This window comes from Pithys albifrons, chromosome 19 (genome assembly GCF_047495875.1).
Source record: "Pithys albifrons albifrons isolate INPA30051 chromosome 19, PitAlb_v1, whole genome shotgun sequence".
NCBI lineage: Eukaryota > Metazoa > Chordata > Aves > Passeriformes > Thamnophilidae > Pithys > Pithys albifrons.
The window spans coordinates 559420-581846 of record NC_092476.1 but is presented as its reverse complement, the minus strand read 5'-3'; the positions used below and the strand labels follow the sequence as shown (position 1 = coordinate 581846).

At 48.1% G+C, this 22427-nt stretch overlaps 2 protein-coding genes across 2 annotated transcripts in view; one reads left to right on the top strand and one right to left on the bottom strand.

The window, feature by feature from the left end:
• The first annotated feature begins 290 nt into the window (after positions 1–290).
• C19H17orf75 (chromosome 19 C17orf75 homolog) lies at positions 291–5868 on the top strand. Its single transcript, XM_071573593.1, has 10 exons — positions 291–726; positions 873–938; positions 1575–1700; positions 2094–2231; positions 2430–2487; positions 3060–3179; positions 3788–3852; positions 3961–4097; positions 4605–4708; positions 5257–5868. Exons 1-10 carry the CDS (start codon positions 602–604, stop codon positions 5464–5466), a joined length of 1149 nt encoding a protein of 382 aa, XP_071429694.1. The 5' UTR covers positions 291–601; the 3' UTR covers positions 5467–5868.
• A 580-nt stretch (positions 5869–6448) lies between these two features.
• The window catches only part of RHBDL3 (rhomboid like 3), a 60999-nt gene continuing 45020 nt past the window's right edge, over positions 6449–22427 (bottom strand). Inside the window, exons 6-10 of the mRNA XM_071573594.1 lie at positions 22252–22400; positions 17914–18026; positions 14863–14963; positions 12178–12238; positions 6449–11469 (exon numbers count right to left, since the gene is read on the bottom strand). Of these exons, the coding sequence (XP_071429695.1) occupies positions 11198–11469; positions 12178–12238; positions 14863–14963; positions 17914–18026; positions 22252–22400 (696 nt within the window). The 3' untranslated portion in view covers positions 6449–11197. The remainder of the gene's footprint in view (positions 11470–12177; positions 12239–14862; positions 14964–17913; positions 18027–22251; positions 22401–22427) is intronic.

Here is a 22427-nt window from a genome sequence, read left to right as displayed (position 1 = left end):
AGACGCGGGGCCTTAAGAGAGCCAAAGGTGTTCCAGAGGCAGAGCTCCTTAGAAATAGCACGGCCAGTCCCGGCACGGCAAAGGGCTGGAACTGAGACCACCTTTACGGTCTGTGTCAACCCGTGGTTCTGCCCCGCCAGGTCAGTGAGGCTGCCGAGGGGTCCCCTGTGCTGGCACGGGCACTGCGGGCACTTTGGTGCGCCTGACACGAACCGGGCCGGGGCCTTGTGGGGCCGGGACTGACCCGGCGGCCCTTCCCGGGGCCCTTCCCCTCCCGAGGCTCCTCCCGCGGCCCTGCCCACGGCTCCCGCCGCCGCCCCAGCGCTCGCTCCGAACGCTCCTCCCCGCCCCGGCCCCGGGTGGGCTCGGCGCTCCCGGCCGTGTCCCGGCGGCCCCGGGTGGGCTCGGCGCTCCCGGCCGTGTCCCGGCGGCCCCGGGTGGGCTCGGCGCTCCCGGCCGTGTCCCGGCGGCCCCGGGTGGGCTCGGCGCTCCCGGCCGTGTCCCGGCGGCCCCGGGTGGGCTCGGCGCTCCCGGCCGTGTCCCGGCGGCCCCGGGGCCGCTCCCCGCGCACAGACAGGGCGGTCGCAGGGCCCGGTCCGCGATGCTGCCGGCGCTGGCGGACGGCGATGAGCGGGAGCTGGAGAGCAGCGAGGAGGGAGGAGCGGGCGAGGAGCGGCGGCCGGAGCGGCACGGCCTCACCTACCACGGCCTGTACGGCTACCGCAGGTGAGCGCCGGACCCCCCTGTATTCCCCCCTCCTCTCTCCCGGGTGGGATTCTCCCCCTCCCATAGCGCCCCGATTCCCTGCCCGTGCTCTCTGTGTCCCTCTCCGTGTCCCGGCTGTCACACCGACCCTGCCATCCCTCCTGCAGGTGCTCGCCCGGAGCGGCCGGCGGAGACGGGCCCGGCGCACACACCCCCAGCCCCGAGGACTTCAGGTAAAGCACCTGCGGAGCCACCCCGGGCTGCAGTGTCCGCCAGATAGTCAGGTCATTGTCAGGGCCAGCAAGGCACAAACCCCCCTGAACACGGACTGAGGTCCCCTGTCCTCTTCTGGAATACCTGGGGGATGGACACACCTACGGAGCTCAAATAATGTATTGAACTGTCATCTCTGAGAATGAACTCTTTTCTTTAGAACCACAGAGTCATAGAATGGATTGGGTTGGAAAAGCCCTCCGAGATCATCAAGTCCAACCCTTGGTGCAACTCCAGTCCCTTTACCAGATCATGGCCAATCTCTTTGCTCCTTCATATGTCTGTGTTGGCTTAGGTCTTTGCATAGGCAAAAATTAATTAATTTTCAATGGACACCTTTCCATAAGCTCTGTATTGCAAGTAGGGAAACAGGAATAAGGAGGGCAGTGACTTGCCCGTGGCTGCTGGGACGGTCGGAATGAACAGACACACAACTGCAGCCTCCTGGTGACAGAGCAAACCTCTGACTGCTCCTGGTGGGCCCAAAGTGCCAGAGAGAGATCACAGGGGTCCCCCTGCCAGAGGCAGGTTCTGCTCCTACTGAAATAAACCAGTAACATTTGGGGTTTGGTAACAATTTCTTCTTGTTTCCAAAGCCTCTCCTTGCTGGACACCAACTTACCCGCTGAGGCAGAGACAGAACTGCGCAGTTTCCTCGCCAGGCGGCTCAGTAAAGGAGCCCTGTTTGAAGGAATGGGCAGCGTGGCCTCCGTGGGGCTCAGGTGACTGTTTCAGATTATTTGTGGGTGAAAAGCTGTGAGGGTCACTGGCAGCACAGCACATCTTGCCTGTCTGCTGCTGCTCTTGGCTTTAATCCTGATTCTGTGATCTCTCTTCCCTGCTGCTGTCAGTACAGACTTACACGATGGCACTTGCCTTTTTTAGGTAGCCTTGAGAAACATATTGTAGCAAATAATTGAAAACACTGCATGAGGTCATGATTATTTCCTTTCAAACTACTTAATCACACCACAGAAGAGAAAAAAAGATCTAAAAACTTTATATATGACCATGGGAGCCATGAATGCCAGTGGGTGAAAATTCTCTCAGAAATCATGTTATGTTTGCCTTTTGCTCTTATTTATTGTGGTGTCTCTGGTATATTTTTTTCATAGCATACCAGAAAGTAAAGTTGGCTGTTACTACTGTCGTTTCCAACAAGAAAATCTAGAAATGGCAACACTGGAATCAGACATCAATGCTCCAGAATATGTGGTTTGTTTCTTAGGTGGCTCAGAGAAAGGTCTGGAACTATATCCTTACCTTTGACTTTCTTTACCTGTGTGGAGAGGGAGAGGATGTCAAAATTACCTTGTCATTTTGTCTGTTTCTGCTTGAAATGAGCTGGTTTGTGCACACCCTCCAGTAACTGAAAATGTCAGCAACAGCCTGGACTGAAAGGGAAAAATGCAGGTCTTAACTGATGTGTCTTGTTTTCCTTAAGAAGTTACTTTCAGACTTGAGCTGGACAAATACATTCAAAGTCTGAAGATAAACCTTGATTTGGAGGTAAAGCCCAACTTTTTTTTTAAGTGGTGAAAATTAGTATTTACCCAAATTAATTGCTAAGACAGAAGATTTAGACTGTAGAGCCAAAATGGGTGTTTTAAGTACCAGTAAAACACTGTGGGAGATCCTGACTCACTGCAGTGACAATGGGTGTTCAAACTGCTCCCAACCACACCAGTTGAAAGGGAAAAAAAGTGAGGACTTTTTCTGTGCCTGTCATAAATCTCCTAAAGGTTACTTTGGAGAGAAGAATGACTAATAAAAGGTAATGGCCTACAGGGAAGTTATTGATTCCACCTCAATTCTTGCCCCTCCTGAATGTTAAGGAAGGATTTTTTGTGTCTCTGCTCAATATATACCATTTTATTACAGTTCTGGCTGTTTCTTAAAATACAAAGCCTTTCATTGCTGATAAAGTGTGTCTTTAAATATCAAACTCATTATTTTAGTTCAGAGTGGTTTCGGATTAAGGAGGCTCTGACACCCAAATATCTCAGATTGAGTGGAAAATTAATAGGCTTCTATTTGTGTAGAAATCTAATTTGTAGTTTTAACATTTCAACTTGTCACAGCAAAACCCCCAGGAGAGCTGTGTGGGCCCCCACCTGAGGAGCTGGTTTGAGGATGCCATCTGCCCTATCCAGAGGGTGGTGCAGCTCTTCCAGGCCAAACTGGCCTCTCTGTTACATGCTGTAAGTGCATTCAAACCTGCTTAACTGAAAACCTTCAGAAGGCATCTCAGTGACTCCAACATGCTTAAAATGTTTCTTGTGTTTTCTAGCAGGAGGAAATGAAAAACTTCTTTAATTTTTTCCCTTTTTTCCTTTTTATTTCTTTTTTAACTCCTGCTTTCTTGCTAAGGAAACACATAGCAATTTCTTACATCAATTTCTGTAGTTAACTCATTTTAAATTATCTAGTAGTGTCCATGTTGAAATTAGAATAAGAAAATTAGAAGTAGCCTGAGCAGGCTGTCCTTGCTGTAATTCCTCTGAACGAAAAGGGTATCATACTGTATGTGTGCCTTGTTTAATTAACTAGAAATATAAAAAGTTAATCCTAGCTCTAGTCCTTGAGATTGAGGAGCTTTGGATGGAATAGCTAACAGTGTAAATGCTGAGTTCCTTCTGAGTACTTAACCAGCTGCAGTGACTATAACATGGAGGACTGCCTTGAAAAGAGCAATTTTGAAAGTACCACATTATGTATTTATTGCTCATAACTGCAATATAGCAACAAAAGCAATAGCCAAGTTGCATCCAGCTTTTTCCTTTTTTTCCCTCTTTTTGTTTGTTTTAAGGCCTTGAGTTACACTCCTGTAGAAGTGACAAATGCAGATGAGAGGACAGAACGGGACATCGGCAGGTACGGAGGCTCTGAGAGCTGTGAGTGAGAGGCTCCTGTGTGTGACAGCCCCTGTGCTGTGCCCGAGCTGTGCAGGCTCCAGCAGCTCAGCAGGGCTCTCTGTGCCAGGTTCCTGGCAGCTGCCAGCCTGCAGGGACTCGTCCAGGAGGGCACCATGACCTCCCTGTGCATCGCCATGACGGAGGAGCAGCACAAGGCGCTGGTGATCGACTGCGGTGGCGCCCGGCCCCAGCTGCACAATGCAGGTGGGGTTACAGCTGGGAATGCCCCTCGTGGGCCCTGCTGAGGGCTGGGGTGGCACAGGCAGCTGAGCAGACTCAGAAACTTGTAGGCTCATGCCCAGAAAGTTTGGATTCTGCCTGGAAACTGCACCTGTCCTGGTGAAGTACCAGGGTGGTTTGTCACACCAGACCCTCTGGAACTCAGGGTTGAAAATGCTCCATAATAACATCCATCATTGAAATTGTATGAAAATATGATTGGTACAATTCAGGGAATCTGCAAAACATTTTTTTCCCATAGATAAATGTTGTGAAAAGGGATTTAACATTCATAACAGAGTTTGTGTAATCACTGTGGCTGTTTTTGCTTTTCTTTTCCACATGTCCTGTTTTTCCTTAAAACTTATTTCCTGGCCCAGGTATAAGACTGTCAATTGCTACCTGAGTGATTAAGCCAGGTGAATGCAGCTGTACATTTACACTGAGCTCATTTACTCTCCTCTTTTCCCTGTGTTCCTGAGCGTGTACCAGGAAGCAACAGGTTCTGTGAGGACTGGATGCAGGCTTTTGTCAATGCTGCTGAAGGGGGAAATCCATTTCTCTTCCGGCAGATTTTGGAAAACTTCAAGTTGAAGGTACATGTTCATGTTTGTTAAAGACTTGAAGGAGACATCAGGGTTGCTGAGGCAGCAAATACCCTTCCTGCAGCAAAGAGAAGTTACAGGTTACAGTGTCTGTGTCATTTAGTGTTTAACTCTGAATTTGAGGCCTGACTTACTGCAGGTGACAGCTGTAAAATAGTATGAAATTTTTTTCAGTGAATGCTCCAAAGATGTTTTCTCCAATTTTTTTCCCCTTAAAATACTGTTAACTGGAGCTGTGCACACACAGTATCATGTAACTGGGAACATGGGTTCAGCAGTTACCACTTCTTAGCTGAGCTGCCATAACAAGAGAATTCTGGCTGCAAGTTCGGGCACACCAAGTTGTGTCCACACATTTTGCACCATTTCAGTGGCAGGAGCAAAGTGCATCAAGGGCAGGACTCAGATCTTACCCTACTCTTGAGCAGTGATACAAAATTGCTGTTGGAAATGCTTTTGCTTCTCCTGCTGTTCATCGTTCTCCACATGATGTTTTCTTTCCATGTGGAAGGATAAGAAAATTCCCTGTCTTTTCCCAGGCCATCCAAGACATCAACAACCTGAAGAGGTTTATCCGGCAGGCTGAGATGAACCACTATGCCCTGTTCAAGTGTTACCTGTTCCTGAGGAACTGTGGCAGTGGAGACATCCTCCTGAAGGTTGTGAAGGTGGAACATGCAGAGATGCCCGAAGCCAGAAACGTGGTGACTGTCCTTGAGGAATTCATGAGAGAAACAGCAGTGGCTTAGAATTGTCTCATGTATAAATGATTAGTTCCTTCTGTGCAGCTACTGCAGGATTTTTAATTTATATTTAAAATTATTACCCAAGTCAAAGCCAAGCTGCAGTTTCACCTGCCTTTTCTCTTTTTCAGATGAAGCAGGATGAGCTTTTTTAATGTGTGAGTATCAGATCATACCAACTCCTGCATAGTTTTTAGTGCTTACCAGATTCTCCAACTGACTTGCTCCTGTTCTGAGGAAATCATGACATTTGTTTTTTAGAGTCACTACATTAAAAAACCCCAAACCCAAATCCCTGACCTGACAAGCATTTCAGTGTTTTAAATATTTTAAATATATTTAAAATGATAATGTGTAATCTTTAAGATCTGGCTATTGTGTTCTAATAAAGAAGCAAAACCATCTGAATAGAGCATGGTAAATGAATTAATCATATTGTCATCCCTGTAAGTTGCACTTTAACCCAGGAAATCCACAAAATACTTTTCAAAATAAGCCTCCCCCTTCCCCACTGGTGGAAATTTCTGGATATGTTGTTTCCACTATTGATGCAGGAGCCCAGGACGTGTTGGCTCTGAGGTTTGAAGGCACTTAGTAGAGACTGATGTTAAAAGAGCACAACCCTCCTCCCCAAACCCAAAATTTAAGTAGATTGATGTACTTGGCTGTCACCTTCCTGCAGTGCTGAGGTCACTGCAGCACCAGAGCTGCCAAAAGGTGGGACAAGACTTGAATTCCCATACAATTCCCAAGGTGGAATCCTCATTATATCTCAGGGAGAAATGAAGCTGCAGTTCACTCTCCCCTTTATCTTTCAGACAGACATAGAAATGAGTTACCAGTGTCATTATTAGAAGATTCCATTGCAGAGCTCCAAACCAATTGCTCTCTTGTTAAATAATGTGTTACCTGCAGGCAAACTTACAAAACTGTCCTGGAAAGTTTTTCTTGCTTGCTTTTTGGCATGTGATACAGAACAACTCAATTTTATTAAAAAAAAAAAGAGAGAAGAAAAGAAAAATTAAACAGAAAACAAACAAAAAACACCATCAAAAAATTTAATGGATTCTGCACTCAAATAATATTATTACAACAAAAATATACAGAATGTACACAATACAAAAATATCTGGAAACGTTCCATAGCTCTTACCTTGCAAGTATCATTTGTTCACTAGCCCTTCACGGGAAAGTATCTTTGTTCAGTATTTTAAGGCAGAAAATTACATAGTTTAGTGCTTTGTGTTCAACACTTGGGTGTGTTGTTGGCATTAGCAGTGTAAGCAAAAGGAAAGCTGCATAAATCTGGCCTTATTTGCACACCAAACAGACACTGTGGGGGAGTCAGGAGAGAGTCAGTGACAACTTGTCTATTGAGCTCACAGGAAATAAGGTACTTTTGCTACTGAAGTCAGGCCTAGGGAATGTTTTGTGCTCTCTGTTGTAAAGTACCCTGAAACAAATTTTCTGTGCCACTGGCATTTCAGAAATACCTCATTAGGAAGCTTTTTCCAATTAAAAGCCAGTGATTAATGGTGACATTAAAAATACATTTACCCTTAAACAAGCTTGGTTTCTGCCTCAAGTGTGGTTCTTTTTTACAGAAATTTTGGCACAAACAGCAGCAGCCCCAAGGGCAGACTGAGCTGTCCCACTGGTACCAGCTCTGAAGGGCCAGGTTCATCCTTCATAGCCCAGTTCAAATTGAAATGGTCTAATCTGATCCAAAGCACATGGGCAGTATAACCCACCAGAAGGAGCAGCTCTTGGAATGCAGAATCCCTAAGCTTTATTTCTAGTAACAATTTCTCCAGCCTCCCCCTTCCCTGTTGATAACATACTTCCCACTGCCAAAGGAACAAGTAGTGAAAAATCACAATATGCCACATAAGTGCTAAGATTCCTCCTCATCTGACAGGGGAGAAGTGACACAAGATGTTGTCTTAAGGACTCAGCAAAAGTAAATTCATCAGCATTTTTACAACTCTGCTACACCTCACTCAGAGACAGTTTCTGGTAACTCCCTCTCCCATCACTGCATCACAACTCTCTCCCTCTTCCTTCCTGTTCCCACCAATGTGTGTAACATTAATCTTTACCTGTCTCCAAGCAGGTAGGAATAAAAGGTGCCATTTGCAAACACCGTGGACTTTGATCTACCTGGTTCTCATCCTTTCTCTTCCCACTCCCCAAGGCTGCCTGAGCCCCTTCTCCCGCCTGTCCTGGGCGACCTGGGAAGGGCAGGAGCCGATCCCGACCTGGGGAAGGGCAGAGGCCGATCCCGACCTGTGCAGAGGCAGGAGCCGACCCCGACCTGCCGGCAGGTGTCCCTGGAAGCCGCACATCCCACCGCGGCTCCCGCACCGCTCCTGCCCCATCCTCGCTGGTCCCCTGCAGGGTGCCCTCTGAAGGGAAACCCGGCACAGAAACCGCTGCTCTGGTTTAGGTGCACAAAGCGACTGTTCGGACCTGTAGTGGGTGACAGTTCTGCTCCAGCCCTGCGCCCTGGGAGGGTGAATGGACTCGGACTTGATCCATGTCAAACCCTGGCAGCAGCTGAAATGAAACTGTAACACTCACCAAAACCAGTCCCTCAGCGGGACACTCCTCAGGAACACGCTGCTGGCTGTGAGCAGCTGGAACCACAAAGGAGGAACAGGAGGGAGAATATTCCGGCTCCGACACGAGCCAGCAGCTCCAAGGACACCTGGAGGTAACAGGAGAGCCTGGTTGCTCCCAGCTCGGTGCTGCTGCAGCACTGTGGCACTCCTGGCTGTGGTACAAAATAACACAACTAGAGCTCATGACACTCTGTGGAAACGTAACAAGTTTTCACACTGTAATTTCAGTGATTAGAAAAGGAGTATAAAAGCTTTGTGCAGTCCTGACTCCATGGGCTGATCGATTTGTAGCAGAAAACCTGCTCCATAAATGGGGAGAGATTTCAGCTCTGATGAGCAGGAATGTGAGAGGGTTTCATTTCTTCACTCACAATAAATCTAGCACTGCTTTAAAGTTTGGCCTTTCTGATCCCCAGGGCTGTTTGTAGACTTGCTTAGGCAGGGTGTGGGGACACAGGATGGGAGTCAGAAAGAAGAACAACAGTTTAAAAGAACAAGTCATAAGCTCAGCCTCAGAGCTGTTTGCAAACAGTTCATGTAAACCACATTGATCTGTGGATGAAGGACCAGAGAAGGGTGTCTGGATGCCTCTGTTCAGCTCCCTCCTGCTCCTGAGCAGAGCAAAGGCACGCTGACCATGGTCAGGTTGATGAAGAAACTGGTGGCTTTTCAACTTGTACTGTGCTGCTTCACCCCAGAGCACACACACACTGGGGCATATGGCACAGAAACCTTTACTGGGGAGAAACCGATGGGCATTAAGTAGCTTTCTGCTGAGAAACCAAAAATAAAAGTCAATTGGTGCATATTGTACTCTGGTAAATTATAGGCAAAACAGTATGGGAGGGGTTTTTGACAACTGAAATTTTCTACCTGAATTTTAAAAGTTTTCCTAAAACTTCAGGGGAACTCCCATTCCTGGTCACCTCTGTTAAAAGGCATCTTGAATCAGAAAGGCTTAGCAAAAGGTGAGGAAAGGAACATCTTACTTGTTACCTTGTCTCTGTCAGCACAGCCCAGCTCCCTGCCCTCCTGCAGCTCCCCAGGGGGATCCACTGCTCCAGCACTGCCAGGGCCAGCACCTGGAACAATCCATGGGAGCTCCTGACTGCTTTGGTCTGACCCCAACTGCAGAGCTAAGATGGCCCAGAGAGCAGATCCCCTTCTCCAAAATGAAGGCATCTCATCTCTCATCTCTTCCTCTTGCTCCTGGGTCTGAGGCCCCACGAGCACTGCACTGGCCATGCAGTCACACTCAGAAATCCCATTTCTGTGCACAAAGGTGGCAAAAATTGTTTCTTTTCAGGTAAGGCTTTTTCCACGTATTTTCTTCCCACTTCCTTTCCCCGAGGCAGAATTTTTACCAGTGCATTCTGTGGGAGCAGAACTTCACCCCTCAAACCAGAGTTATTTTCCCACAAGAGGCAGAGAAGGGGGCAGCTGATAAGCACTTGTGAATGTGCCCTGTAGAAGGACAGACTCCTACCAGCTTGTGGTATCCTATGGCAGCACAAATAACACAGCTGAGAAAGTAATGCCCACAACACAGAGACATTTTGCTGCAGAGCAAACACAACTGCCACAGGGCCTGTGAGATGTGCTGTGGAAGCCTCTGGGCACCAGCAGGAAAAGGGAAAAAGAGAGGAGGAGCTTGTCTGGAGAGACTCTTCTGGCTGCTTTATCCAGACCATCAAACAGGTGGGTAAAGGGGAGAGAAAAGGAGGGCACCCACATTCCCAGACTGAAGTTTGGCAGCTCTCTGAAGTGACAAGCAAAATAAGCACCTTACAGACGGGAGGACCTCGAGGCACTGCTTGTGCCACAGATGTTCCCCTGTGGTGCCCAGGTCCCTGCAGGCACCTGCGTGGGCTGTGCCACAGCCCAGTTACAGACTGCCCAAACCTGGGCTTGGCCAGTGTTATAGAAAAAGGCATCATTGCAACTAACTCTTGTTTGGAGCTCCAGAACATCCACTGCCTCAGGAAGAGGCACCCTCAAAATTTAGCAGTCACCTTAAAACCAGTTTTACCCATTTGACAATGATCACTGCAGCACCAGAGCACTCTGTCCACTCCTGTGGGAAACCAGCACTGCACAACCTGATTTAACTCCACTGCCTTCAGTGGACTTGGCCCCAAAAGGACTGTATGGCTGTAAAGACTGGATAGTTCCCACCCTGGGCTGCTACAGGTGATCCTGGTTCCACTTTTCTAGGAAGAACCTGCTGGAAGAGTTGAGATCCTTGCTAGGAGCTCACTCCAGGTGTTAGGTCAGCATGGCCAGAGATAAAGGGAGATAAAAACCAGCACCTGATTGTCCTGTGATAAAACCACAAATGAACATTTGCCCTCCTTTTCTTCATCCCTCAAAAAAGAAATCCCAGCCACACCCTCTTGCCACAGTGGGCTGGGGAGGGGGGGAATAATTAATTAAATCAAGTGAAACATGCACAGCAAGTCTCCTCTGGCTGGGTGTCCACAACACTCTAAGATTCCCAATGTTTATAGTGCAATTTCATTTGACCTGTAGCTGGAGACCAGGCTCCATCACTTTGTGTGATCAAGTTCTGCTGATTCCTTTGAAAGTTGTGCAAGCCAAGTTTCACCATAGGCTAAAATACCTTAGGAACCATTCAAGTAATTAGACAGTGGCACTAGTATGGCTGAACAGTCAGATGTGTCCATAGAAACCAGACCCAAGCTGCCTTGTGAGTACCATGTGAGTCTCTAATTAGTAAATGTTTGCTCTTATTCCCTTTTTGCATTCAGTAACACTGAGGAGATTCACCCAACAACTGGCCATAATTCCAGCACTGACCTGGAGAACACAGATACCTCCTACATGATGTGGGTGTGTGCCAACAATCCCAGCAGTGGGTGCCCAGGGGCAGGGCAGAAACTGCCCGGCATGGCCAGCCAGGACTGCAGAACCTGCTGGGTTTGTGACAGACTGAGCAGCCCATTCTTCCGTGAGATCTTCAAGCATCTCCTCCAGCACACACCTGTGTTCAGAAGAATCATCCTCCCCTAAGATAAATACAGAAATAGATGCTCCATCTCCATTCATGAAACACAGCTGACAGATGACTTCCACTCCCAAGTCCCCTGGCCCGTGTTTTCAGGGAGGGGGAGGTAGCTTTAGATCCAACAGGCTGTAGGCAAAGATGTTCCAGAAGATGGCAAACAGGACAAAAACGACATAAATAGAAAGGAAGATCCACCACAAAGTCTGATCTTGGAGTCTCTGCTCATAGTTCCTCAGGATGACGACTCCCAGGGTGATTCCCACCATGACCCCTCCCAGGTGGGCCACGAAGCTGGGGTGGGGGCACGGCGGGTACGCCGACGGGTGGAACCGCAGCCACACGGCTCGGCCAAACTCAAAGCTCACTGCAGCAAGGAACAAAAGACAAATTAATTAATTGTCTAGGCCTGCCTCTTCTTAAGTCCATCTTGCAGGCAGCACTGCAGCCCTGGAGACAAGCAGGGAGAAATGGCCTTGCCTGGGGAGCGCCGGGAAGCCACGGCTGTGTCAGGGCTGTGGCACAGAGACATGAGCCCTGCACTGTGCTTGGGAAGTGCTCTGGGTTTGTGGGGCTGTAGCAGGTGGGGGAATATTCACCTCCCCAAATTTATACCAAAACTATAAAAAAACCGAGTTGGAATTTGAAGACAACTGTTTGTGATGGACACACAGCTCAGTTTCCCTTCTGCCACCCTGGGGATGTGGCTGGAAGATAATTCATTAATGTGTGAATAGTGCTGATGCCACCCCAGATAGGAAGGGCTCCAGGACACTCAAGTACTCTCATTACAAAAGCATTGTGTGTTTGAGAATCCAAAGAGAAGATGTTCAAGTCCCACATCTCCACAAACACCACCAGCTGCTGGTTAATGACAAACTCTCCTTTACAAAGGCTTGTGCTGGAAGCCCAAACCTGCACTTGGAAGCAATGTGGTTTCTGCTGCCAGAAGGTCCAGCTGCAAGTTCCCACCAAAACTGCTGCACAGTCAGAACTCTGTGGATCAGCAGGAACTGTGAGGACAAGGACAAACAAAGCAGGATTGCCTGCATGCCAAGGATTGTGTGGTACTTACTACAGATCAAGGCAACAGCCATGCGCAGCAGTTTGAATTGGCACTTCATTCCTGACCAGTTCTGGAAGAGAGACAAGGGAAAAAAGCTGGTGCTGCATCCAAAGCTGGATGTTCCATCCAGATCTGTGCTCTCCACCCACCTCTCCACACAGATCTGTCAATCCCAGAGGCCACAGCCATAAAGGATATATGAGATTCTGCAGCTCAGACCTTTGGCAGAGAATAGAGAAATAATAAAGACCTCAAGAAAAGCCTATCAAGGAAACAGTGGCATAAGAAAACCTGAATTCAGCCTCCTCTGTCTTCAGGCTTGGTCACTCATCAATATAGCAGAATAAGAATCTCTGAATGATAACCAGAAATCACAGGAGAAGTATTTAAATTCCTCCTTTCTCATTAGCACAAAGTTTTCAAGCAGAAAAAGGGATCATGTTTTGGGAACTCACATCTATGAGTACACTGTCACTACTGTTCAGTGACTAAATGAAATTTTGCCTGTTGAAAGCAGTCTGAGATATCAAGACAGTCAGGTCTCCTGTGTAAAACTCCCTGTTCATCCCACTGAAGGAATAATGAAAAAAATAATGTTGTAAACTCTTCAGCCCAACTTTAATGGCACCCAGTGACTTTTCAGCCTGCTGAAGAAATATTTAGCAATATGTATTACACATATTCAGGTTTGATGTGGGATCTGTCTGTAAATCACTTCTGGGACTGCAAAAATGCAATCTCTACAAAACAAGTAACTCATTTTCTCTCTCCACAGAGAAATCTAACCCAGTCAGAAAGCTCTGAGCTGAGGCTGATTAATACTGTGCTGCTTCTTCAGTTTTCATTTCCATGTAGCTGCCCTGAATTCCTCCCCTCTCCCTTTTCCTCGGGGTGACACTTTATTACTTCCCCCTGTTGGCTATTTTGTGTATTTAATTGCAGTAATATTTATTTTCACAAGCAGGAGTGTTTCCATTCCCTCTCATTACCAGGAAGCACAGGGGAACAGTGGACTCAAGAGACCCTCCCTGGAGCAGCCCCTCCTGTCCCAGCACACCCAGAGCACCTTTGCCAGGCTGTGCTTGGCCAGAGTGGCTGCCACAACCACATCTAGACAAGAAGTGAGCACAGAGAGAGGAGGGGGGGAAAGAAAGGCAAAAAACCCCCAAACCAACCAACAAACAAACCCCCAAAACCTCCATCAGAAATAGAAAAGCAGTACAAGTAATTTCAGCTGAGAAGAGGGGCAGTGGATAACGGGGAAATACAGATGCTGAGGTAGCAATTGCTTAATGGGTTTGGAGGAGGTCAATGAGTAGTGAAATGACAGACCACTTTGTGATGTTTTAAGAAGTCTGGGAAGGTAACTGGTGAAGACTCTCCACACACCTCTGTAAGAGCCTCTTCCTCCAAAGCAACCCAAAATTTCCTCCACTGTCCCACTGTGAGCCTGTGAATTGCAGTGTTAAAAACCTCTGTGTCTGCATTACCACCCTGTGAGGCAGAGGAAGCTCCCTCCTGCTTCTCTTGGCACAGTGGCAGGGAATACAAATCATACTGAAAATAACTGTATCTAAGGAGTCAATACCTCAGCAGAAACCCTGTGGCACAGGGCTAACCCCTCTCCTCCACTCCCTGCCTCTGCCAGCCACTCAAGTGTCCTCATTTGGACAACAGCCCCAGCTCATTCATGCTCTGAAAAGCTTGAAGACGGCAAAGGAGACCAATTCTGCTCAGGAAATCACTCATTTTCCTGCTTCCAGCTGCTCCAAAGCCTGTCTGGAGCAGCACCATTGTGGGGCACAGCTGGAGCTGTGGCTGCTCTGCAGACAGGCACAGGCACAGGGCTTTCTTCCAGGCTCCACTCCAGCACCACCACACGCTCACATGTGTTCCAGCACCCACATGACAGACCTTCTGTCTCTGCTGCAGCCAATTCATGTTATCTTCCCACTCAGGAAGGACACAGGGGAGGAGGATTAGCATCATTTTTACGGTTTCTCTGCTCTGACATTGCTGGTACAGGACAGACGAGCACCCCTGTGCCACCACACACGAGTCCTCTCCCAGCAAAGCCCTTTTTGGCTGGAGTCAGCTGAGGAGTCCCCCAGGCAGCTGGGCAGGGCTCTGCCACCACCTAGGGAGGGCTGGGGATGAGCTGCTGTTTCCAGCTCTAGAGGAATGATGCTGCTGCTCTTACTGACCTTTGGGAAGTATTTCATTAGGTGAAACCACAAGAAGATGCATCTCTAGATTGCCCAGGGTTCAGGTTCAGTCTGGGGTTTACAAATGGAGATGAGGGATATTCTGCACATGAACCCACTGAACATTTCCTTAGATGCCCACTAAAACAGTGTGGCACATGCAGGTAGAAACAGGTCTGCACCTTCTGCAGAGTCAGTCAGCTCCTCCTTTTCAAATACTTGGCAGCCCTTCAAGGAGAGCTGATAGCCTGGAGAACACATATGAGGCTTGGATTACCAGCACCTTTGGCTTCTCCTGACAAACTGCCAATCATCAGGGTACCAAGCCACCAACTCCAGTGTAGTATTTCCATTCCAGGATCACACCACTGAGACAAGATATAATGGAAGCTCTGAACAACCAGCAGCTGGGTCAGGCCTTATTTCCAGCCCCCTGGGCCACCAGACCAGGCTCCCTTTGGAGAGGTCAGACAGTGCTTCTGGTACTCACCATCACTATGTTGGCCAGGTGAGCAGAGACAAGAGCATAGACCCCTCCAGAGGAGCCCACCACCGGCGCCCTCATGTCAGCCACGGACACTGCCAGGGACCCTGCGGGAGAGAACAAGGGCTGGGGGCAGCTGCCAGCAGCCAAACACTTCCCTCCTGCCCCACAGCCCTGCTGCTGCCTGGCTGTGCTGCTGCTGCAGGGCAGCAACACAGGAAGGGAAGGAGAGGGAATCGATGGGCTTGTGGAGCCAACTCAGTGCTGTAGAACTGCCAAGGCAGTGACTGATTGATTCCTCTGCACCTACTTTAAAAGCAGCCAAGCAGGGCAGCAACGTGTCTTTAAACCTGTGCTGCAAAAAGGCATTTATGTCCTGATTGAACAAACAAGGGAGCAGGAGCCAGACAAATGTCTGTGTCTTGTTTCTCACCTGCAGATAAAATAGAAGTAGCCCCCATGTTGGCAAGACAAATATTTGCACAGGGAGAAGCAACTCAGGACTTGTAACTTAGCAGGGGCCTCTGATCAAAGCACAGCTTGTTACTTGTAAAACTGAGTAAAACCAGCTAAAAATAATAACCTGGATGGGGCCAGTGGACACAGGACAGCAAAATGACAGATCAGGCACAGAAAGGCCTCACTAGTAACAATACACCCAAACACAGACTCTGCTTCTCCCAGCAGGAGGCTTGAACCTGCTCAAAGGTCCTTTCACTGCCAACTTTAAGAGTAATTTCAGAGAGACAGGGACAAAGGCAGACTCGGTGTCACAAGGCAAGGATAATGAAGGTCTTTGTGATGAGCAAGAATGGGAGAAGGACACATTGGCAAATCTTGAGAGAGTCCTTGGTAGTACATAATCTAATGAACTTCTTTACTAATTGCTCAGCTGGTTCTGGGTCAAGAAAGTGCTGAGGTTCCACCAGCCAACTGTGCTGACAGCTCCCTCCTTCACTGTATGGCCCTGAGACTGCTCAGCTCTCAAACGCTGCCATTAAGGAGAATGTTAATGAGCAATAAAGGAAGGAATAATGAGAGCTTGCAGTTAAGTCCTCAGACACTGCACTGAGCCTCTCAATTTCAGCTTCAACATGTCTTTTAGCAAAGCCAGACAAATGAGAAAAAACCCATAAAAAGTTGTGGCCTATGCCTACATATTACTGTTTATTCCTGACTGTTTATGAGCCGAGTTATCCTTTATACTGCCAAAGCCTCATCATATCTATTTCCCTCTCTCCTGGCACATATCAAAGAATAAACTGTATTCCATAACTGGCTAACAACTCCAGTGGGCAAGGGTATCACAGGATGCTTTTCTGTGTGGGACTGTCTGGTCACATCTGTAGTTCCATTCTGCACCAAGAAAGGAAGTTTTCCCTTTCTTTTAGAATTTATAGGTCATAAGGTGTGAAAGCCAAGTCTGTGGAGATGTGGCTGAAAAAAATAATGGAGCCCTTTGTGTAACAGAAATTAAAAAATACTGTCAGGTGGGCTAGTGAGCCTCACTGAGGCACTGGGTGGGAGTCTCCAGCCCAACACCCAGGAAAAGCTGTCCCTGCAGACTCTGCAGCAGATCCACGGCCACAGGAATGGGAGAGGCAGCTGGAAACTCGCAGTGCTCACCTGGGCTCCCCTGCAGCAGGTTTGTGCTCACCTGCTGCCCTCAGCTGGCACAGGGCTGTGCCAATGCACACACCAGTGAAGCCCCAGGGTTTGGTAGATGTGTCTATGTAGAAAAGCTGGGAACTTGCAAATTGGGGACCCCTTCAGTCAGTGCTTGTTAAAATCACAGGCAAGGGATGGTGGAGCTGGTCTGCTAATTCCTTTCTCTGCACTAAACAGTGCAGTGTTTGTATCAAGCCTAGTTCTGTGTCCTAGTCCAATTATTCTTTCCACAGTCTCTCTCCTGGAATGTAGGATTTATTACTACCCAATGCAGCCCATTTTACAAAGCCTTTATCTGCTCGTTATGGAAAAAAAAATAATTATGTAGCTGGGAAAAAACCCAACCCAACACCATAAATCCTGAACTAAGGCAGTCAATCATTGTCTGAGTTCTACTGTGAACCTTTTTGTTGTTCTCACACTCTCCTCCTGTTTTAATGAGATGTTGATCTATTGTCAGCTAACTTCCATCACCTCCAAACTGCTGGAAATTCCAAACATAAATAAAAGCAGTACAGCACAAACTGAAAATCAATCAAACCCCATGGCTTCGTGATTAAATGGATTTTCCAGATTTCTATGCACTGCTCACAACCTACAACCAAATACTTCTTGCTTACTCAGACTGTACCGAGATGATAGGGCAAGTTGGGGAAGGACTGGCACAGGACCAGCATCACCTCCACGTTAGGAAAACCATCTAAAATAAGGCTGTTTTAAGGTAAGAGGTTGTTGGGGCTTTTTTAGTAGGTCTCCTAAACAGAGTCTATGGCTGGATAGAAACAGGTGTCAGGCTGTGCCAGATTTCCCACTTCCATCCCCCAAAAAGGATTTCAGTGCACAGAAGATCAGTGACTGCTCTTCTCCTAATCCCAAACATCACAGAACATTTCTCCTACACAAAAGCCAACCCGGACCACTTCCAGCTGCTCCTCCACCTGGGGCAGCCAGAGGTGTCACCCACCTGCCACCATCACCCACCTCCCACCATCACTTACCTGCCACCATCACCCACCTCCCACCATCACCCACGTCCCACCATCACTTACCTGCCACCATCACTTACCTGCCACCATCACCCACCTGTCACCATCACCCACCTGTCACCATCACCCACCTGCCACCATCACCCACCTGCCGCCATCACCCACCTGTCACCATCACCCACCTCCCACCATCACCCACCTGTCACCATCACCCACCTGTCACCATCACCCACCTGTCACCATCACCCACCTCCCACCATCACCCACCTCCCACCATCACCCACCTGCCACCATCACCCACCTCCCACCATCACCCACCTCCCACCATCACCCACCTGTCACCATCACTTACCTGCCACCATCACCCACCTGCCACCATCACCCACCTGTCACCATCACTTACCTGCCACCACTCCTGCAACGTACACGAAGCTGATCCTCGCAGCTCCGTGCACCATTTCCAGGGGAACCCCAACCAAGAGCTGCAGCACAACATTGAGTCCAAGGTGTTCTATCCTGCAGCAAGATAAAACAACAGTTGTCCTCTTTTCCAACTCTTTGTCTACCCTTGAGAGAGAGAAATATCTTGGAAAGAAAATCAAACAGCACCTGCTTCATGTAAGTAGATTGTAACGCTGGAAAAACCAACGGTTCCTGAAAAAAATCAGACCCAGAGCTGGGATGTTTCTTCCCTCCTTGCTGCTTTTATCTTTTTCATATCCACCCAGGTCCTTTCAGCCAAGGACCTCACAGAATGTTTTGCTCTTAGTCAGACTTTTTTTTCTTTTTTCATTTGTTTGAAGAAGTCCATTGACTTGTCAAAAAAAGCAGCAAGATGGCAGCAGAGCCTGGAACAGAAGGGAGAAATTTGACCTGCTCTTCTCTTCTGCCCTCCTGATGACAGAGCTGCTCCCTGCACATCACACTGCCCTCAAGGAGAGTGGCTGTGAAGTCAAGAATGAGGTGAGCCTGGAAGTTCCAAGGCAGTTTCTCTTGTGCCATGATGCTGCTTTACAGTGTGTGCTGTGCCTTTCCAGGTGCCCTGGGGCAGCACAGGGCACTTTGGTCTCTGCTCAGGTGCCCAGAGGTCTCACTGAAGCTCTCCCTTCACCTGCCCTTGTTCCCATTACTGTCCGTGGCAAAACTCCTGCCGAACACAGTGGGAAAAGCTGGGTTGGGAAAGCTCCTGGAGAAAGCCCCCCTGGCACTCTGTGCAGGGCCACCTGAGCCTGGGGACAGGGTGTGATCTCAGAGCTGCTCCCTGGGTGGAGACTCCACGCAGCAGCTTCCACCTGAGCTCAGTCAAGAGTTTCAGAGCAAGTTCTCTGTTGCACTAATCAATACTGCTTAACAAAACTGTTCTGCCACTTCTCAAAGCTCTATACAAATATTTACCTGTGCCTTTGCCATCTGCAGGATCTTCCAGGGGGGTAACAACAGCACCAGCCCCTGCACAGGGTCCTCAGTGCCGTGGTGGTGTCTGAGATTTACCCTGGGCACAGGGCTGGGACCTCCCTGCATGGGGCCATTCCCCTGGAGCCAGAGCATCCTGCTCTCTGTGTGGAGAGTGCCCCAGTCTGCCTACAGAGCAGGGGGGTCTAAAGGACACAGTGGTGCCTTAAAGCAGAAGGGCAGTGTCTTCAGGGGGAAAGAGTTGCTTTGAAAATCCACATCCCTTTTGTACAAGAAGAGGGTTGCTCACAGACAGCCACCAGCAATCTTTGGTTTAAGTTCTATGCTTTTCCACTGTTTTGGCCTTTTTTTTCATGTTACCATAGCAATTTCCCCTATACAGCAGAGAAAAGCACTGCTGGTGAGATGCAGTAATGACAGAACAGTCCCATAAACGAGAATTTCAAGTGGGACCGGAAAAAAGTGCTAGAAAAGATGCTGTAGGAAACAGCCCTTTCCTGACATCTCAATGGGTTTGTTTCCACTGAACTTCTCTCCAAAAATGGATTTCTGTCCTGCACAAGACACTCAGCACTGAAATTTGTCATCACAGGAAACTGCTGCATTAAATTGAGTTCTTTTATTCCCTTCCTTGAGACTTTTGAAGCCACTGGACATGGTCATATTCTGGCACTCATTCTGGTCCTGCATGTTCACAGGACTTAGGAATTTATTAGGAACAACCAGCAAAGGTCAAACAGATCACAGAGAGGAGTCAAAGCATCCCAGTGCCCTTTCCAGAGGGGAGGGAAGGAGCTTTGGCTGGCACACAACACCATGAGGAGGCACCTGACATTCTCACACAAAGCACTGGCTCTTATTTTTCAAAAGAAGCTTTTGTAAGAGCTCAGCAAAGTTTATCCTGGACTCCAAAGTGACTGCTCTGATTCACAGCTGTTCTTAAAAGACTTCCCAGGAGCAATCCCATTCACTTCTCTTCCCCATCACGATAAGAGCTTTGAAGGCTCCACAGTCAATAAGAACCCATAAAATATAATTACCCTTTGCCAGTGCTGAATGTGTCATTCTTGAAATGACAATTTCATTGATTTATTAAAGACTTTCTCCTTCCCCGGGACCAAACAAATGGGACTGAGCATCAATGCAAGTCATTAGTTATGGCAGTGATACAAATGTGTGGGCTCCAGATAATCAACGTCTGCTTTTCATGAAAGCAGAAGGGCAGAATTTACAACTTTGCCTTTTCAGCCTTTGACAAAGCTCCCTCCACCAGGACCAACACACAGCCTGTCCATTTTTGGAATCCTTCTAGAGGCACAGCCAGCCAGGCCTTAGCAACTGCTGCCTTCTGAACACCTTCTGGCTGCCACTTGCTCTTCAAAAAAAGACCCAGTGCACTAAATTAAGGAGCAGCCCACATTTCCATCTAAAAGTCTCAGCTGGAAGCAGGATAACAATCGGCCCATGGCATTGTGTTATCCCCTCATTTGAAAACGAGAGGAGAATGATGGGTGTCCACTAAAAAACATTATTACCTTTCCAAGATTTATCTGTGTTCCTCACAAGAAAGGAGCTTCACACACAGAAGTCAGCAATAAAGGAACATTTAGCTTAACTCCACATACTGCAGATAAATCACGGGGTTTATTGTTCCAGGGGGACTCTCCATTGCTTTTAAGGCTGTGTAGCTAAAGGACTTGGAATCCATCACCACAACGAGTGCTCTGCACACCTTCCTGCTGTTCCACCCTGAGCCAGCCACAGAGGCAACAAGAAGCTGGGAGTGTGAGGGATGCCAGAGTTGTGCCTGCCCTAGGACAGGGTCACCTGGCACAGGTGGGGAAAGCAGGACACAGGTGTCCCAGGAAGGCATTTAAATGCTGCAAAACCCGTCCTTGTGCAGGTGCTCCTCTGCAAACAGACCCCGAGGCAACCTGTGGTTATGTGAGGGATGCAGTGAGACACCACCACCATCAGAAAAAAGCTCAAATACAAACTAACATTACTTAAAATCAAGTGTTCCTTCCCTTTACAAGCTCAGTTTTCCCCACAACCTCAGCAGTGAAAATTTCCACAAAACTTCCACAGAAATCCACAAAACCACCCTCACATCTAAGCCCATCAGTCTCCACTTGAGGTTGAAACCTCTATCCAATGGACTCCTGGGAGGGATCCAGATGCAGAGTATGGATGTTGCCACATCCAGAAGTTTCTTCTAAAAACTTTTCCCTACTCCTCCCTTCAGTGGAGTCTGTCCTGGCCTATGTTTTTACCCAGAGATCTGGGGCCCATCCTGTGCTCCAGGGCAATTACACACCAAGGCAGTTAGTCCATGGCAGAGACAGACACCAGCCTATTTGCCATCAGAAACATGGAAGAAGGAAAAGATCAGCTTGATCTTTCTGGCCTTTCATAGAAGAACTTTGACTGATGGGAATACAGGCTTTCTATTCAAGAACAAAAGGGTCCTTATGCAAGTTTCAAACTCTAACTTACTGCTAAAAGACTCCTTGCTATGATTTTTTCAATGACAGAACTAAAGAAAATTGCAATTATCTGCCAGGAATGTGTGAAGATAATGATCTGAGAAACTGCTCTGAGGGGGTAGAGTGTTTTGTACAGGGATGAACTTCCCTGTGACACTCACCCATCACTATGGCACCACAAACATCACACAACTAAGTCTGTTTGACTTTTAGGAGGACTGGAACAGAGTTAGAATCCCCATGCCTTGTATTCTTTTCCCCAAGTCTGCTACATAGGAATGTAGGAGGATTCATTTTACTGTGCACCTTTTGCATTTTGCATGAGATGGACCTTTCTCTGTCCCTGTGGCCAGTGGAGATTGTCAGCCCTTTGGGAACACTGGTGTGCAGAAAGGGAGCTCAGCCTTGGCTTCCAGGCACTACCTCAGCCCCTGCAGGAGGGACAGACTCACTGAGTGATGACTGTCACAGGCACAGGCCTTTGGAGCGGCTCTTCCAGCCTCAGTCTAGCAAGAACAAAGCCTGTAGTCTTTAAATACCAGTCCAGCATCTCTCAGACTATTCTACCACCTGCACAGCTCCCTTGGTGGGACACTGGGCTTCAGCCTGGTGAGTTTGAGTTTACAGTAAGAGGAAGGTGTGATCCCAACAATGCTGAGAAGAAGAGCAGCATCTGTTGAGTTCCTCGTGTTGCCTTCTCCCCTCAGAGAGCTGCAAAGGTTTGTCCCTCATGGCCCAACACTCCACAACAGCTTCAGATTTTTACACACAAGTTAGAAATGATTTTATTGACTCTCTGGGGCACCTGACCCGTGGGGAATCTCCAGGCTGTGAGTACTCACCCTGCATGCATGAATATGTAGGTTAGGTACCTCCAGGCCTGGGCACGGAGCTGGGGATGGTACAGCAGGGCATTCTTCAGGTACAGGGGATGGCTGACTTGCAGCACAAACCTGTCTAATACCACTCCATTGTAAAGAAAAAAGGCAACCTAGAAAAGATGGGATATTCCTTGGTT

What these genes read in the sequence shown, in the direction of transcription:
- C19H17orf75 (XM_071573593.1), top strand. Translation starts at nt 602, where the DNA reads ATGCTGCCGGCGCTGGCGGACGGCGATGAGCGGGAGCTGGAGAGCAGC. An exon ending in GGCCTGTACGGCTACCGCAG is followed by an intron (nt 727 to 872) that starts GTGAGCGCCGGA and finishes TCCCTCCTGCAG; the next exon opens with GTGCTCGCCCGGAGCGGCCG. An exon ending in CCCAGCCCCGAGGACTTCAG is followed by an intron (nt 939 to 1,574) that starts GTAAAGCACCTG and finishes TTGTTTCCAAAG; the next exon opens with CCTCTCCTTGCTGGACACCA.